Raw genomic sequence first — 19,097 nt, 5'->3', positions numbered from 1 at the left:
CCGTTAGTTCGTTCGCACATCATATCGTGAGGCGAGGGTACGAGCCCCAACGGTTGTTCGAATAGTTCCAACACCAACCGTCGGGGGTTGGTCCGATAGCTGTCCGGGGTCGGTCCGGTACTGGTATGGGTTTTCTCTGTGGTTTCGACTTTATTCGATGAAATTAAACATATTATGACAAAATTTTCTTAAAATTACAACATGAGACCGGCTATAATAGGTAGATTTCTAAAAAAACCTAAAAAGTGATCAGTGCTGGATGTGCGACAAAGATTTTCCGACGTATTTTTTACCGCTGAACACGAATCTTAAGTCAAAATTGAGATTCAAACTGCAAAAAAGAGAGATAAATTAAAAAAACCGATAAAATCCATGATCTAATAGTATTTTTAGCATGTTATGATCAAATTGCAATTTCTGCTTTGTTTCTCTCTGTAGCATCCATCGGTGATTTAAAAATATGTTTATTTGCTACTTATTGTGTCTTATTGAAGTCTTTTATCGAATGAATTTTGTCTTTGATATAAAATAAAACGTCAAGACATTGAATCGGTACATTTACCGGATAAAACCTGCTACCACGGAGTGTTTGGACTACGATGACAACTGCCCTTCAACGAGATATGTAGAATCATTAGCCTGTCAACATTTTGTGGTATCGAATCCAGCGAAGGCGCGCTGTTTTGCAAGAAATCGCTAGAATATGAAAATGATGCCGTAGTGTGTCCCACGACGAGTTGACATTCTCGTCGTCAAAGTCGGAAAGCCCTCATACTTACCCGAGTTAAAAAAATTAACTTAAATGAACTTAACTGCTATACTAAAACAATTGATTTAAGCTCATGTAAGTTCATTTTTTCGACTCGAGTAGGCACATATCTGGGGAGGTATGAGGGTTATCATGAATGTTCTAAGAATCTTAATCTCTTGTGCTAGGTTTGTGCAAAATAGATTGAGATGAAAAATACGAAGAAACTCACAGATAGGTTTGTGACTTCGTATGAAAAGTTTTTCAATATGGAAGTTTCTCTCAATTAAAAAAATTGGATACCTAATTCACATCTTTAAATTAAACTTCGCGAAATATGTTCACTGACATTCCATTAAAATAAAACACAATTAAAAGTGATAAAGAGTTTTATCAATTAATTTCAAAAGCTTATAGTACTGTCCAGCTGGTTGACCCCATTTCTATTTCATAAATTAATAAATTCACGACTAACTCTTAATAACTCAGTTAATAGCTTTTTGCAGGAATTTTAATCTGATTCTTATACTTTCATCACACTAGGGAAATTAATATTATAAAGGGGATTATAATTATTATTAAGGGATTATGAACGCAGTAGATTGAGTTGAGTGTCAATTGAATAAAAATTAACACCGCAACACCAGATAAGCAGACAGCCATTAGATAATTATAGAAGTTAATCTAATTTTTATCCATTTACGTTTAATATTATCATATTTCATACTGTTATAACCTTAACTTTCCATACTATTATCCATTTAAATAGCTTTTAATCAACGCGGGCCTAATTAGTGCACTATATGACTGCTGAGCAAGATGACTGCTGCACGTCAAGTGGATCCCCCATTTTCCACTTGATCCTTTAAATTAAGTCTACATATTTTTTTCTCTAGTAGTCACAATGATAAAATTAATCCCCCAAACGATTTTTCAAAATTTTCATTTTAACAACAATTTCTTTTGCAATTAAAATTTTGAGTACTCTTAATTAATAAATAAATCACAAATCAACGGTTAAAGATAAATTAAAGAAATTTTTAGGATTTATCGTCAAATATCTATATCGTATAAAAATGTTAATGGTTTAAAATTATTAGTTTATTATCCTGTTGTTAATCAACTTTTCAGTTAACAAATGAAAATTTCATTGATTTCTCGGTAAAAAAATGAAATTTATTTTAAAAATGAGATGTAAACTTTTTCGTTAGAGACTACAAGGTTTTCATAAATTAAGAAATGCTATTGACAGTTTAAGAATAATACACTAGTCACAAAAATTAAGGGATATAAAAAAAATTCCAAATTTTTTGGTGATTTTCAGCGAGCTGTAACTCCGAGGAAAATGATCGCACAGAAAAAAAAAAAAAAAGCAAATTGTAGCTCCAAGTGTCTAGTTTTTAGATATGACCATGAAAATTTTTTGTCATCGTCAGGTCTGGAGAAATCCTAAGAAAACTACTGAAAAAAAATTTTTTGAAATTTTTTTCGTCTTAAAAAGGTCTACGGGCTTCAAAAAAATTTTTCGATTGTTTCGTTTAAAAGCTCTTTTAGTAAATTTAATACCCTTTAATTTGACGTAATCAAAAAGCCTGTACGATAATTTGCCGCGGAGTTATCGTCAATCAAAGCAAAAAAGTTTTTTTGACTTTGGAAATCAATAACTCTGGAAATAATGACCGTATAGGAAATCGAAGGAGGGTTTTGAAAACTACACAATATTCTCTATAAGAGAACGTAAACCGCTTTTGAAGAAAAAAATTTTTTTGAATTGAAAACTCGGACTGAAAAAAGACAAAAATTCGCATAATTAAGGATATTTGGATAACTTGGTATAACTTTGGATAAAATGGATGAACGAAGGATATCGTTGGTAATTTTTAACTTCAAAGTGTCCCCTAAAATCCCTAAGAAATTCAAAGCGCTGCGATTTTTTGTTCATAGTGCCCAGAAGCTTCAAATTCTGTGTTTTCGCAAAAATCACCATTATGAGCAATTTTGTGATTTTTATTCATTTTTCCATTGAAAAAAATTTTTTTCAAAATTCTTTATTTTTCGATCAAAGAGATTGATTTTTCAAGAAATTTGAAAAAAAAAAATTTCAATTTTTTCGAAAATTTTTTCGAAATTTTCTCAATTTTTTCGACTGTTGTTTTACCGCCGGCATTAGCGTTACCCAAAGCGTACCACGTGGAGGTTGCTCGGTCGGATTTACGCTTCTCACAAACACACACACACACACACACACACACACACACACACACACACACACACACGAAATTTTCGAAAAAAATTGAAATTTTTTTTTTTTCAAATTTCTTGAAAAATCAATCTCTTTGATCGAAAAAATAAAGAATTTTGAAAAAAAAAATTTTTTTCAATGGAAAAATGAATAAAAATCACAAAATTGCTCATAATGGTGATTTTTGCGAAAACACAGAATTTGAAGCTTCTGGGCACTATGAACAAAAAATCGCAGCGCTTTGAATTTCTTAGGGATTTTAGGGGACACTTTGAAGTTAAAAATTACCAACGATATCCTTCGTTCATCCATTTTATCCAAAGTTATACCAAGTTATCCAAATATCCTTAATTATGCGAATTTTTGTCTTTTTTCAGTCCGAGTTTTCAATTCAAAAAAATTTTTTCTTCAAAAGCGGTTTACGTTCTCTTATAGAGAATATTGTGTAGTTTTCAAAACCCTCCTTCGATTTCCTATACGGTCATTATTTCCAGAGTTATTGATTTCCAAAGTCAAAAAAACTTTTTGCTTTGATTGACGATAACTCCGCGGCAAATTATCGTACAGGCTTTTTGATTACGTCAAATTAAAGGGTATTAAATTTACTAAAAGAGCTTTTAAACGAAACAATCGAAAAAATTTTTTTGAAGCCCGTAGACCTTTTTTAAGACGAAAAAAATTTCAAAAAATTTTTTTTCAGTAGTTTTCTTAGGATTTCTCCAGACCTGACGATGACAAAAAATTTTCATGGTCATATCTAAAAACTAGACACTTGGAGCTACAATTTGCTTTTTTTTTTTTTCTGTGCGATCATTTTCCTCGGAGTTACAGCTCGCTGAAAATCACCAAAAAATTTGGAATTTTTTTTATATCCCTTAATTTTTGTGACTAGTGTATATTAAACTCAAAAACATCGATACTTTGGCTAAAGAATATGTTTTTCCATAAATTGAAATTGACGAAAAACAATACCAACTTTAGGGCTCGAACCTTACTACTCTGATCGGACAAGGCCGAGAATAAAGCCAAGAATTTTCTAAAGCCAAAAACATTGATTTTCTTGAAAGAAGCTATTTGGTTTTGAAGTATGTAAAATATTTCTTGCGTTAAGAAATCAAGAATATTGATTAAAAAATAATTTTAGTTGATTTAACTATTGGAAACTTTTGAATCAAAATGTTTAAAATCAAGAATGTGATACTCTTCAATCAAGATTTCAGCTGTCTTCCGATAAAAGTTTTTGTATCAAGAATGTTTTTGGTTTCTATGTACATGAAATCCATTGGCAATAAACTCTTTCACATGCTGCATACCCCGTTTTGGTCGATCAAGCCGTTTAAAAGTTGTGAAAAATTTACAAACACATTTTTTTAATGTACAAGATTTATTGGAAAATAAATACTCGAAATGAATGCAAACACCTAAACGGTGATCATCGAACATCGAAAAAGCTTAACAGCGGAATTTCTTTTCACTGTCCTTATTGGGAAAATATAATATACACCATGCGTAGCCATCACAAGTTAAGTCTCAGTTGATGGTTTTGCGACATTAAAACACAAGTACCCATATACACACGGGCGCGCGAGGTCTCGTATCTTATCACAGTCAACATTCGTAAAGATTGATATTCTAACTGCTCATACGCATATTTATCGAAGAGAGCGACTCAACTTTTTTATCGTAATGATTAAATTCACTTTTATCGAAATTTCAATCTTAACGTACTATATGACGAGGTGGCCGAGTGGTTAAGGCGTTGGACTGCTAATCCAATGTGCTCTGCACGCGTGGGTTCGAATCCCATCTTCGTCGAAATCTTTTGAAAATTTATACAATGCTTTGGAATTGTTTCATTTTACTTTTCTCCTTTGAGAAAAGAATAGGGGATTGAGATTTCAGAAAACTGTTTGTTTTTATTCAAAAATGGTCATAATTGAATTTTCTAATACTGGGCTGAAAATATTGATTATTCGAACTTTTGCAAATTTTCATAGCATGAAATTACAAATGATAAACGGAAAAGGTCTTGTGATATCTGCTGACGAGAAATTAATATACGATGGTATCACGTTATCACTCATGAACTGTTTTGCACATGACCTCTTCTCGTGTCTCATGCATCACAGAGAATAGAAAACGTCGAGAGTAGGGGAAGGTTTAACCACCGATGAGCAAGGAGCCGTGAGAGCTACAGGGAGGTCGGGATCATGGATGCGGTTAGACAGAAACTTAACTCCCCGCCAAAAGCTAGTATATCTACTCAACTGTGAATCCTCACGTCAACCTCGGAGATCATCTATGATAAATTTTATACTTTTTTAACATGATCTAGCGGTAAAATACTAAAATTTTTCTAGTAATCTAAAAAAAACTGTTGTTTTATGTCATCAAATAAATTGTTGCTCCACTTTATTTATTTGAAATTATAAATTTACTTAATCAGTAGTTCTTTGAACTTATAAAATATTAATCTACCAGTTAATTGTGTTTGTTAAGTCAAAGTCAAACGAAAAAAAATTGGACGAAAAAAATAAGTTGAAATTACGGGGAAATTATTAGTCAAGAACAATTTTTTATTCATCATAAATATACAATTAACTACATAGCTTAGATCTCTCTTAAGAAATAAAGTCAAAATCATTGCGATAAAAGCTCAAAAACTACATTTTTTTAGAGTTTATTATTAACCTACACGCTTTAGGCCAGCCTCCCCTATATACTCAAGTATAAATAGTAACTATACATTTAAAGTAGTCGTTTATGTGGCGAGGTATGAAACTCTACGATTTTAGACAAGAATGAGTGTTGATGACCACCAGTAAAATAATACACCGATAGAAAAACAATCTTGATTCAAGAAACTTTTTTTCTTCAAAATTTGAACTCTTGAAACTAGATATAGATATATTTCTTTCAATCATTTTTGTCTCTTGGTTCAAGATAGGCGATAACATTGATTCAAGATGTTACCGACTTGTGTTAAGAATGGCTTTTTTTGAGTCATTAATTTACTTATTTCCAAGAAATAATTTTTTTTTCGGTATAACAATTAAAGACTATTTAGTTTTTGAAATATACTTTGATGAATTATTTTAAGTTTTTTAAACGATAATGTTATTTTGGTTGAAAAACTAAATATATCGATTGAAGATAATATAGCTCTTAAGCTAAGAAAATCTAAATCAAGACAAGAAATTCTTAAAGCAAAATAATCATTTGTCTTTCAAAATAAATTCTTAGATCAAGAAAATATCTCTTGAATCAACATAAATTTTCTATCAGTGTAAATGTCGAATTTGAAAGCATATTTGTTCTCATATGGCACAATTCATGTTTTTATGTCACTTGTATTGAAACATGAAGTTTAAAGTAAAATGATTTAAGACCAAAAGTTTACTTTTCATCTTTCAACTTAAGTAATTACTTTAAGATAAACAATAAACAACAATCCCTGACAATAAGGCTTAAATTATTTGAATTAGATTCAATGCGTAGAAACTAGACAGTTTCTACTCTAAGAGAGCAACGGTAGTTCTTTTCCATGATGGTCTAACAGGTCCGAAATAGTGTTCTTCCGACTTGAAAGTAATATCCCGGGAAAAAATCACCATGTATGATCGTGCTTGACCAAGCATGAATCAGACATGATCATGCATGAGAATACATAAGTCGTGTATGATCATGCACAATTGTGCTAGGTAATACTCAATCCGAACAAAAACAGTTTCACTGTAAAAAAATCGTGCCAAGTCCACGTTCATAAGACTATTAAGAAAAAAAAATTTTATTTCTTTACAAAAAGATATAAAATAAAAAATTAAAAAATCCAAGTAACCGATATGGTTGTATATGATTTTCGAAAATTAAAAAAAAATTTTTGTAAATTTAAAAATTAAAAGAAACAATTTTGGAACGTATTTAGTGTGCGTAGTTACGAAATATTTCACTTTTTATGAAATTCCTAAATTGTATCTACTAGGACACTTAAAAAAATTGAAGTACACAATAACGCACACCAAGTACGTTCCAAAATTGTTTCTTTTAATTTTTAAATTTACAAAAATTTTTTTTTAATTTTCGAAAATCATATACAACCATATCGGTTACTTGGATTTTTTAATTTTTTATTTTATATCTTTTTGTAAAGAAATAAAATTTTTTTTTCTTAATAGTCTTATGAACGTGGACTTGGCACGATTTTTTTTACAGTGAAACTGTTTTTGTTCGGATTTCAGTTTTTTTTGTAATTATAATAAAAATTGACAATTTTAATTTAATACATTTCCGATGGCAAACTATCCCCTTTAAGCTATAGTTCATGTAAAAGTTATTCTTGCGCCGCCTGGCGTGTGTAATTGCAAGCTGTCAAATATCTTTTTTTCACTGTAGTTTCCCATCTATTATAAGATTAGCATGCATCGTTATATTATTTAGTCTCTGGCCGTCCGCTTTTTACATAAGAAAAAAGTTAAAATCTAAAAATCTGGGTCGCTATAGTTTGTGCTGATTATTTTTAATAATTTTAAATAGAAATTATAAAGATAATTGATAATAATCAAGTAATACGCGTAATAAAAAGCATGAACTACTATTATAAAATATCATATAAAAAAAAAATCAAATTAAATTTGAAAAAAAACTTGTAACCTCAAAAAACGATTCTGCTTACGGTATATACACACTCGGTAGTCTGGCTTGAGAACGGAACTTGGCGCCAGATTCTACCGAATCTGTTGATCGTGTACTTTTAAACATGCGTTATTTCGCACGGCCTGTCATGATTATGCATGATCATACACAACCGTACTTGACGGTGCATGACTGTGTACTGTGAGAACTAAAAGGTCACGCATGAATCTGCATGATGGAATATGGTCTTGTATGGCCATACAAGAAACTTGCTTGATCAAGCTTGATCATACGTGATTCATGCTTGGTAGAGCTTGATCATGCATAAAGTCGTTTAACACAGTGGGGACTATCATGCCTGACTGTACAAACCCTTGAACAGTCATACATAATTAATGCTTGACCAAGCTCGATCAGGGATCACCATTTGTGATTGAATAGAATAAGTAAGCATGAACCTGCTTGATTGGGTATGGCTTTGTACGATAATTCATGATCGGGCTTGGCCACGCGTGGCCATGCACGATAACTATTTCTGTGACCAAAATCAATACCGGATACGATACCATTATGAATTTGATTCGTAATGTTCTGAAAGTTTGGAAATTCGATAAGAAAATTATTATTATGTTCTAATTTTTTAAATATTTACTCAAATTTAAAGTCTTTTTTCTTTCAAATATGATTACTGAAAAAGTTATAATTTTTTAAATCAAATTTCTAAATATGTAAAGTTAAAAATTAACTTTTTAAAAAAGAGGAGAACGCACGATAAAATTGAGATAAAAGATCAAGTTGTGTTTATAAATGGGTTGATGTTTTTTCCATACATTTTTGTTGTAATGATGTACAAGTTGTCTGGACTAATTAATTCATCGTCAGGTTCCAAGTCACAGACTCTCTTGAGTACTCTTGCAACTTGCATATTATCGTTGCTATAATGACGATACGGGATCTGAAGACACCTGTTTCGTATATACTCCAGATACTCGAGATCAATTTCATGATATCATGCAAAATTATAGCATTGCAGGCATTATTATAATCAATGAACCTTTGAATGTTATTAATTAGTAATTTAATAGTACTATCATTATTAAAAGTTCCTGTATTAATCCGATAATCAATTATTTAAATAAGAAACTAAATACTTAAAAAACAATCCGTTTAGTTGATATACGTTACTTGCGGATAAACAATTATGTAAGACAACTCGATATTTTCGAAAACAGAAGATTTAAATTTAAATATCTGATCATTTAAAAATATATAAAGCTTAATGAAGTATGAGAAACAATGCAAGGTCTTAATGGCAAAACTAATTTTAAACTGACAAGGTTACAGATACCTGATAAGACCGTTTCTGCATTATAGTAAACCTTAATAGGTCAAAATTTTATACAGAAAAAAACAACATTTGTTGATGGTGGTGTAACATGCAAAAGGTGAAGCTAAAAAAGTCGGAAAAAAATGCAGCATCGTAAATCTTCAAGTGAGTTCAGTAGTCACTGCTTTTCTATATATCATCTGAGGTGACACCTTTTTACTTTCCCATGAATATCTCTAGATCTAGTAATGTCCCTTTCAACCCTTTGTACTAATTTTCACACTGAAATATCGTTATCTAAAAACATCGTAGATTTAATATGCAAATAAATATTTTATAATTAATTACGGATTCTTTATTCAACATGCAAATAAAATGATTTTATACTTCTTTCAAGGGGCTACTTTATTTTTATAATAATTTTTGCCGTATCCATATTGACTTTGTGCCTTATTTTTAATAATGTTGATCACCTGCTCTCATTCATCTTCGTAAGATAATTATGAAAAAATATTCCACTGTTCCATTACCCCTTTTTGCCCTGATCAGGCCCTTCATTTTTTAACATCTACGTTTTTTATATTTCTATTCTTTCTACAGATAGAAAAGATCTAATCGAAAAATTGCATTAAAAATAAAAATGCTAGATGATGCAATTAACAAGGGCTTTAGATCTGTATGTAACATTTGATTGGCACATGACGATAAAAGAAGAGGAATTACATGGCAAGAGACAGAGATTATCGAGTGGGATAAAACCGATGCTTTCGAGAGCCTCTCTGTCATTGGATAGTACTAGAGTTATATGTCAAGGCTCTCAATCAATTCACGAACCTACAACAGGGTGAGACATGACAAAGCGTGTCGACAACACTACATTCTCGAGATTTCATCCCGTAGATTGACGAGTTAAAAATCAATGTAAATAACTCCGTTCAAATAAGATTAATTGTATTTCGGAATATCTTTTGATTATGAGATAAAAATGTAATAATGTATTTTATTAATAATGAATATTAATCACGATAAAATTGATACGGAAATTATATTTGCAGATTCACTCAAATGATTATTTAATTAACTGCATTATTAAGTGAATCCAGGTATTTTATAATTACGACAGCTGCTTAGTGTAAATAATTATTCCGATAATTTAAAAGTACACATCGATAGCCTGATTTAAACCATATTTATTTAACTCATCGTATCTTTTAAAACACAACTTATACTCAATATATCTAAAAAAAAAAAAAACTACATACATTTAAATGAATTTAACATGCTCTGAAATAACTATCGAAATTATAAATTGATTATAAAAGTTAACATACTATCAGGTACTACCTAAAAATTCGAAAAAACATTTTCACTCCAGAAGTCAAAAAATTATTGGTCTCAACAACCATCGTTTCTCTTAAAGATAATTGTTGTCTTGAACTCATTAATTGATTCTACTGCAGAAAATCAATTGAATCTAAAGCGCGCTATAAATAGTGCGATAAGGTTCATATTCAAGTTAAAGTGTGATAAACACATTACTCCTCATAGACGTGAATTGAAATGACTTTCGATAAATTCTAGATGTACTTATTTTTTTATTAATTGTTATCGAGTTGAAAACCAAACTATTCAAGAAAATTATTTAACAGTAATAAATCGAGACGATCTGAAAAGTTAACAATTAAACATAATAATGTAAATTTCTTCATTCCAAACTACAATACTTCTTTTCTCGAAAACTCAGTTATAATTTCAGCAATTTGTCTCTGGCAAAAATTACCACCAGAGATATTAAATGCAACTTCCTTAAAAGTATTTAAAAAGAAAATATTTGATTATCTGTTATCACTACACTTATGAGTACCAGTGTAGATCATCATAGACTTCTTAAAAATTTATATTCGCTTGGATAAACCGTTAAAGAAATTATTGATTGATAGAAGTTTAATAAAACACTATTTTGTAAATTTTCAAACCGCAATAACTTTTGAATGAATGAACCGATTTTTACGAGGTTGGCGGCATTCAAGGTAGTTTTTTAAGCCTTATAAAGAATTTTTAAGTTTGAATTGATCGAATTAGGAATCTCGGAGTAATTTCGAAAAAACATTTTTCACACACACATTCGTACATACATACAGTCATAGTGACAACATCGCGGGGGTAGAGAAGCTTCCTGTGACCTTAAAACCTCGAGATTTGATGAAAACTTGATTTTTGCAAATTGGAGTAGAACCAATAATTTCCCGATATTTTGAAAATATTCAATTTTCTTGGCGGGAAGTTAAAGTTATAAAATGGGTCTAATTCTAATACTATAGATGTTATTCAAAGAGTACAGCATTGAGATAAAATGGGCAACAAATTCCTAAAAATCAATTTGAACTATCATAAGTACCCAAAAAGAGCATTGGATTAACGTCAAGACGAGAAATTGGAAAAAATAAAAAACTATTTTTTCGTAAAGTTGAGAAAGTAACGTACATATGTTTAAAAAATTTCGTTGATTTAGAATTGTTTATAGCATACGTTCGTCACTTTACTGAAATTCGAATATATGATTTAAATTTCATAACAAAGACTTTATTTTTTTAGTTTATTGAAAAAATAAAAAATTTTAATTGAAGGTATTTTTCTCATTTAGTTAATTCATTAACGACTTTTTTTATTTTTAGTTTACGGACAGAGCGACCGAGTGGACTAGATACGTATGGAGTGAGACAAGAGTTGAGTCGAGCTTTGGATCTTTGGGCGAGAAATTCGAAGCTTACATTTCATGAAGTGAACAGCGACCGTGCAGATATACTCGTTTATTTCCACCGGTATGTATTTAGTGAATTGACTATCTATATTATATCTTCTCACTTTAATTTATGCAATAATTTCAATTTAATTATTTTTTGTATTTATTTATTTATCTAAGTCAATGTTTATTATCACTATAATAACTAATCGACTTGTCTGCATTCGTGTGGTTGAACTTTTAAAGTAAATTATTGATAAATAAAAGATAATGTTGTTTATAAGGATAGAAATCTTTTATCAATTAAGCGTTTGAAAAATACTTTTGTATAATGTACCTGTATTAATCCTGTTATTGTGAATGAATATATTTCAATTATTATTATTTTTTAGAGGATATCATGGTGATGGTCATCCTTTTGATGGGCGTGGTCAAATATTGGCCCATGCATTTTTTCCGGGTCGTGACCGAGGCGGTGATGCGCATTTTGACGAAGAAGAAATGTGGCTACTGCACGATGATCAACACGAAGAAGGTAAATTTCGTTTAAGTCAGTCAATATCTTAAATTGAATAACTTCTGGTCTCTAAATAACTTTATTAAACTATTGGAACTTATTCAAACTACTTGGTTTAGCGTTTATTTCATTGACAAATATTTAAATGTGATAATATTATTGATAATATTATTGATGTGATAATATTATTGATGTGATAATATTATTGAATGTGATAATATTTCATTGTTTGAAAAGTAGAAAAGCTAAAATGGAAAAGGAATTCATGTTGCAGAATAAAAATTTTTGCGTCATTGCGTCAAATAAAATTGTGTTAAGAAAAATTTTGCGTTAAATATTTAACACTTTCTTATGTTGATTTGAGAATTGACACAAAAAATCTTAAATTTACACTCAAAAATTTTTCATCATATCTGCATCGAAATTTTAAACTTTCTGCCCTGTCTAGCGGGGAAAAAGTGCGAGTTTTATCTTATGGGATAATATATACAAACAAATAAAGAACTTGACATTGGTTCCATGATAATTGATCCCTGGACAAAATATCCCCGACAAAATATTCCTGGACAAAATATCCTTGGACATAATATCCCCGACAATTGATACTAAACAGACAGAATTTATTAATAAAACCATATTGTAATCGTGTTGCGCCCTTTTAACATGGTTTTTGTGTGTGTTTATTCGATATTAGACAAACACATACGCTTTTAACCATGCTGTGCCCTTGAATTTTTTTTTTAACTTTCGAAAATTATAACGAATCCGAAGGATAACTTGTCGGGGATATTTTTTTTTGGGATATTTTGTCCAGGGATCAATAAGCCTGATACCGTTCTAAAATTATCAGTATTTAAAATTTGATAAAAATAGAATTCATTTTAAAGTTACTTTTGCAATCCATTATTTCAAGACTTAAAAAAATAAAGCACTTAAAAGGCACATTGATGTGTTATTGAAAGAGTAAAATTATATCTGGTCAGATGTTGTTGGATTCTAACAGAGCAAATCTTCAATTTTTTGCCCGGATAGGTTGCTATAATATGATAAACTCTGATTAAGAATTTTTTAAATGATTCTATCCATGCAAAGTGTTTATCTATATATATTAATCAACTGAGTTAAAGCATTTTAAATTGTTTCGAAATGCTTTTAATTATTCCAAATGAGATTTCTTAATCAGGGATTATGTTGTCATTAAAGAATACGAGGATTGCCCATTTTTTTTTTTTTGTGTATAAATATTCCATGATATGAAGTTCAAACAAAAGCTAATGGAGAAGACTCATTAATGTAGTCTCTTTGATAAACCTAACATATTTTATGTTACAGGAACAAGTTTATTTGCGGTAGCAGCGCATGAGTTTGGTCACTCGTTAGGTCTCGCTCATAGTTCAGTACGTGGTGCACTCATGTATCCTTGGTACCAAGGAATATCTCAAAACTACGAGTTACCCGAGGATGACAAAAACGGCATCCAACAAATGTATGGTAAGTTAATAACAACAACTACTACTTCCATTATATAACTTCATAAAATATATTTGTATACTCATTTGAATTTAATTAATTATACTTCTCTACTATTAATCAATTAATGTTGTAAAATGTTTGGAAATCGGAAATATTTTATCAATTTAAAGTTAGGATTATTCAATGTATTTTATAGAGTTATTAGAGTAGAATTTAATAAATTCTAACGTATTTAGTGTGCATAGTTACGAAATATTTCACTTTTTATGAAATTCCTAAAATGTATCTACTAGGACACTTAAAAAAAATTCAAGTACACAATAACACACACCAAGTACGTTCCAAAATTGTTTCTTTTAATTTTTAAATTTACAAAAAAATCTTTTTTAATTTTCGAAAATCATATACAACCATATCGGTTACTTGAATTTTTTAATTTTTAGTAGATTTCATAGAAATCTAACTATTGCATTGGTCCTCATGACTGAACTTTTGAAAAATTTTGCTATATTTCGACTCAGCTCGTCAAGCGGATTCAGAAAATGCATATGGTTCAAAAGTTTATATATGTATGTATTTATATATATATATATATATATATATATATATATATATATATATATATATATATATATATATATATATATATATATATATATATATATATATATATATATATATATGTGTGTGTGTGTGTGTCTCTCTCTCTCTCTCTCTCTCTCTCTCTCTCTCTCTCTCTCTCTCTCTCTCTCTCTCTCTCTGTGTGTGTGTGTGTGTGTGTGTGTGTGTGTGTGTGTGTGTGTGTGTGTGTGTGTGTGTGTGTGTGTGTGTGTGTGTGTGTGTGTGTGTGTGTGTGTGTGTGTGTGTGTGTGTGTGCCACACATTAATCATATTTTTGAGCTCGAAGAGAAAATTTTCTGAAGTGAAACTTCTTTGTTAAGGTGTGAAATGTTTTTGTCAAAGAAGAGGGAAAGAGACCGATTGCGAGAGAGTGAGAAAGGGCGAACGTAGTATGAAGCACATAACCAAGGAGTGAGAGTAGAGAGCAAGATCGAGAGAGAGAGAGAGAGAGAGAGAGAGAGAGAGAGAGAGAGAGAGAGAGAGAGATGCTGTTAATATACCGTAATTTTCCTACCGTATTGCCGTAAATATTCTGAATTTATATCGTAATTTTTTTGTAATAATTCGGCAAAAAAATTGGCTAAAATAACTCAAGTATTATGGTAAATATACAGCATTTATATGATATAAATACCGAATCTTTGCGGCATTTCCAAAACCGCGAGGGTAATACCGTGAGGGGAAGCCTATACTATCTGATTGAAGCATACTTTTTTAACATATTCAATTTTGTTAAAATTTTTTTTGTGTATTGTAAAAAATTAGAAGTCAAATATTTATCGAATGTCAAAATAAATTACCAAAAAAGTTGATAAAAATCATAAAGTTATAGTCTTAGAAAACCTACCTGAATCTCTTATGATTATTTTATTAAATGTCTTGGGAATACTCTTTACATTCTTTTGATTTTTTGTTACACTATTCTTCCTCCTCTGAAACTAACGCTTATACTCAAGGGAATCCCATTATTCTTCGCAACCTGATTGTCTCTTATTTATTGCATTTCATTTGTTATTTCTACTATATCGTTCTTATCTTAAATTTAAAAAATATAATCATAGTAAGTGCACGTGTGTGAGCGTTCTCTGCTGAAATTTTCAATTTTATGCTGAATTTACTTGTTTATGATTGATTATTGTTGTTGGGTTTCTATTATTACGGGAATCATAAATTTTAATGAAGCTTTGAAATAATTTTTGGTGAAGCTTAGATGATAGCAGAATCTTATCATCTAAACATCTTTAATCTGAATTAGGAACTTTTCTTCCTTGTAATACCTGAATAAAATATCGACTGAGGGGTATTTGCCGTCGGCAAAAGGTGAGGTAACTGGTGCTTCTTGTAAACACAAATTCCGTTTGACATAGGTGAAAATTAGGTACTGCCTGCATTTTAAATTTAACGTGTCCTAATTCTCAGTATATTTCGACTAAAACAAAAAATAAATTGAAATATTAGATCTGTCAACTTTTCAATAGAGATAACTGTTCGCTATGTCTCAGTAAGTTAAAAAATAAGAAATTTCAAATCACTGTAGTTCAATTGAAAGTCACATCTTCCTTCTTAGATCGGGGGGTTTGTCAGATTTGCAACTGTTTACTGCAATAGTGCTTCTGTTAAACAAATTTTAAGTCATTTAAATTATTTATCGAAAGTAAATGCTGACATGAATATTAAAATGAGCCACATCATGTTGGAATCTGAGATGTAAAGTGATCAATTTGGTGCTTATTGTATTCCTGATTTTGGATCGGATGATCTAATGTGATTTTATCTTCAACTAATTTTTTAGCCGTAAAAGGTAGCGTAAATTCATTAAGCGAATGTTAATGTTAACATAATTATCTTCAGGTTAAGCTTTTACTTGCCCACTTTTGATAATTTTTTTGAGTTTCTATGGTAGTTCGCAAAATTAAAAAAAAAGATAATGATTCTAGTATTTTGTCTTTAAATTACATATTTTTTTCAATATTTATTCTATAAATCTACCTATCCACATCGGGAAACATAAGTTTCATTATTTCTTGAAAATATTATATTGAACCTCCTCTTAAATACAAGTTCACACTCATCCACGCTAATCAACCATTGCGATGATTAAAAATACTGAATATTTCTTGAGCTAAAGTGCTTCTTTATATGCAAGTCAGGTACATACTTTTAGATATAATTCTAATGGAAATAAATTTTTTAGGTTCACAAGAGGAAAAACTTTGGGGAAATTTACCAGACGCTCCATCTTATCCATGGCCTGGTACAACAACTACAACCACTACAACTACAACTACAACTCAAAGGCCACGAACAACCCAAAAGTACTGGAGAACCTGGCCAACTAGACCGAACAGTTATCCTGATGAAAAAGAAAGAGAACGAGAGAGAAAAAGAGATAGGATAAAGGAGAAACCAGATTACAAGCCTCAGGATCGTTATCCTTACAAGCCAGATTACCGAACTGACTTACCAGAAAAGCCCAATTGGCCTGAAAAACCAATATGGCCTAAACGTCCTATATGGTGGGACAAGCCATATAAACCTCATCGACATTATACGTCAACTAGCTCCACCACAGTTATGCCACCGCCATTTCGACCAAAACATCGTCCGACACCAAAACCAAGAAATGATATTCCCGATAAATGTGATACTAGCTATGATGCTATTAGTATCATTCGCAGAGAAGTCTTTATTTTCAAAGGAAAAGTAAGTAATTACTCAGCTCTAACATAAGCGCATAGGAATGCTTAACTGCCGCGTCATAATTTTATGTTGACATGCTTTTTAATATAAAACTTAATTGTTGACGGGAGTAACAATTTTCAAGCATTAAAAAAAATTGAGATTGTACCAATTATCGAGGCTACGATTATCATGATAACAGTTGCTATAGTATAGTTTAAAGTAATAAGAATAAGTATTGTACAATCAATTGTATGCAATCCTTACCGCCAAAGTTCAATTTCGAAGACATGCGCAGCAAAATAGAAGTTATACTGTAGAAGTATATTATACTTTCTATTTTTTCACTGGATGTTGAGATGGTAAAAAAATTTTATCACACTATATACTTTCTGTCCATTAAAATAAATTGAAATGGTAAGCCGAAAAAAAAATTTTTCATATAGCCTGATGCTCATATATGGCCATACCGTAACTTTCGAAATGCCCGACTAGAAATTACTTTGGGATTACCCAGCGTATACATTTGGACCTGATTAGGTCCCGAAGAGGCACGCCCAATTAGCCCCTAGTTGGACAATCCCAACGTAAAATGAAAATTTTTATTTAGTTTTTCCCTATAGGGCCCAGTGTGGGACTTAGAGGGGAAATCCCAACCCAAAGTGTGTGAAGTGAAGATATGCGCACTTATCATTCACAAAGAGGCTATGTTTGCACGTACTCAGGCACTTCCCTAGTTAATTTATCGCAATCAAGAATAGGATTAGACCTAGTATAGATCCTTGAGGGACACCTGATGCCGTGTTGACTGGTTTAGAGGCAATCTTTGAGTCGTTTAAAACTGATTGTGATCTACCTGTAAGATATGATCGAAACCATTTGACAATCTCGATCGAGAAATCCATCTCATACATAGTAATGAATAGGACTCTTGGATTTAAATAGTCGAAAGCCTTAATGAAATCAAATAATATAAGATAGGTTAAATCATCATTATCAATTGCTAGACAAAAATCATCGGTCAATTTCAGTAACGCAGATTGTGTACTATGGTATTTTCTGAAGCCAGATTGGTGATCATCAAACAGGTTGTTTGATTCGAGATAATCTACTATTTAATTTGCAACAATGCGTTCAAAAACTTTGGCGAGGTGCGATAGATTTGCTATGGATCATTTTCGCTACTAAAACTTAATTTTCTTAATATTTATTAAATTGTTTTCATATATGAAAACTTTTTATATATAAAAACTTTTTCTTCTTTAACCGCTGTAAGAAAATTTTTTATTTGATATATATAAACGTTGCATAAATGTTCAGAACGTAATTTTTGATAGATTTTACCACTTTTTTTTTTTTATAATTATAATCAAACAAGCACTTTAAATAACTTGTATTTTCTGTTATAGTATTTCTGGAGGATAGGGGACCAAGGATTATACGAAGGATATCCAGCAGAAATAGTACGTCTATTCGATTTGCCCGAAGACATTGATCATGTAGACGCTGTATACGAACGTCTAGATAAGAAAATAGTATTTTTCATTGGAAGAAATTATTACGTGTTCAACGCAAATAAACTTGAACCTGGGTTTCCTCGACCTCTTAGTACTCTAGGACTTCCCGAAAGTCTTGATAAGATTGATGGAGCAATGGTATGGGGTCATAACAGCAGAACTTACTTTTTTAGTGGTACTATGTACTGGAGGTAACTTTCTTTAATATTATCTATTTTACACGCTTTTTACACTATTCTTAATATTTATAACTATTCTTAATCACGCAGTTTACACTATTCTTAATTCAAATTTATTAAAATTTAATTTCAATTTTTTAGTTTGGTTTTCTATAAAAAGCGTGGTTTTTAGTTTTTTTCAAACTATTACTTTTTTTTAAACATAATTCGTGATAATAAGTTACAAAACTAATAAACACATTTATTATTCTAGATTCGACGAATCCATTAATTATGTTGAATTAGATTATCCAAGAGACATAAGCATGTTCGCAGGCATAGGCAACAATATTGATGCTGTATTTCAATGGAAAAACGGTAATTTTTAGATCAATTTAGTAAGCTTGATAATTTGATGTTAATAAGTCTATTTAAAACAA

General features: G+C 30.7%; 1 protein-coding gene and 1 non-coding gene across 2 annotated transcripts in view; both read left to right on the top strand.

Moving 5' to 3' along the window:
• Mmp2 (Matrix metalloproteinase 2) overlaps positions 1-19,097 on the top strand; it is a 109,243-nt gene that overhangs the window by 88,387 nt on the left and 1,759 nt on the right. Inside the window, exons 6-11 of the mRNA XM_074237551.1 lie at positions 11,625-11,771; positions 12,085-12,227; positions 13,542-13,700; positions 16,498-17,006; positions 18,392-18,690; positions 18,932-19,035. Of these exons, the coding sequence (XP_074093652.1) occupies positions 11,625-11,771; positions 12,085-12,227; positions 13,542-13,700; positions 16,498-17,006; positions 18,392-18,690; positions 18,932-19,035 (1,361 nt within the window). The remainder of the gene's footprint in view (positions 1-11,624; positions 11,772-12,084; positions 12,228-13,541; positions 13,701-16,497; positions 17,007-18,391; positions 18,691-18,931; positions 19,036-19,097) is intronic.
• Positions 4,724-4,805, top strand: Trnas-gcu (transfer RNA serine (anticodon GCU)). Its single transcript has one exon. It is a non-coding gene; the product is annotated as a tRNA-Ser (tRNA).

This window comes from Cotesia typhae, unplaced genomic scaffold (genome assembly GCF_013202065.1).
Source record: "Cotesia typhae breed Kobodo isofemale line unplaced genomic scaffold, CoteBio_Ctyphae contig_22, whole genome shotgun sequence".
NCBI classification, from domain to species: domain Eukaryota; kingdom Metazoa; phylum Arthropoda; class Insecta; order Hymenoptera; family Braconidae; genus Cotesia; species Cotesia typhae.
Note: the sequence above shows the minus strand (reverse complement) of the source record. Positions and strands in the feature narration are given on the sequence as shown.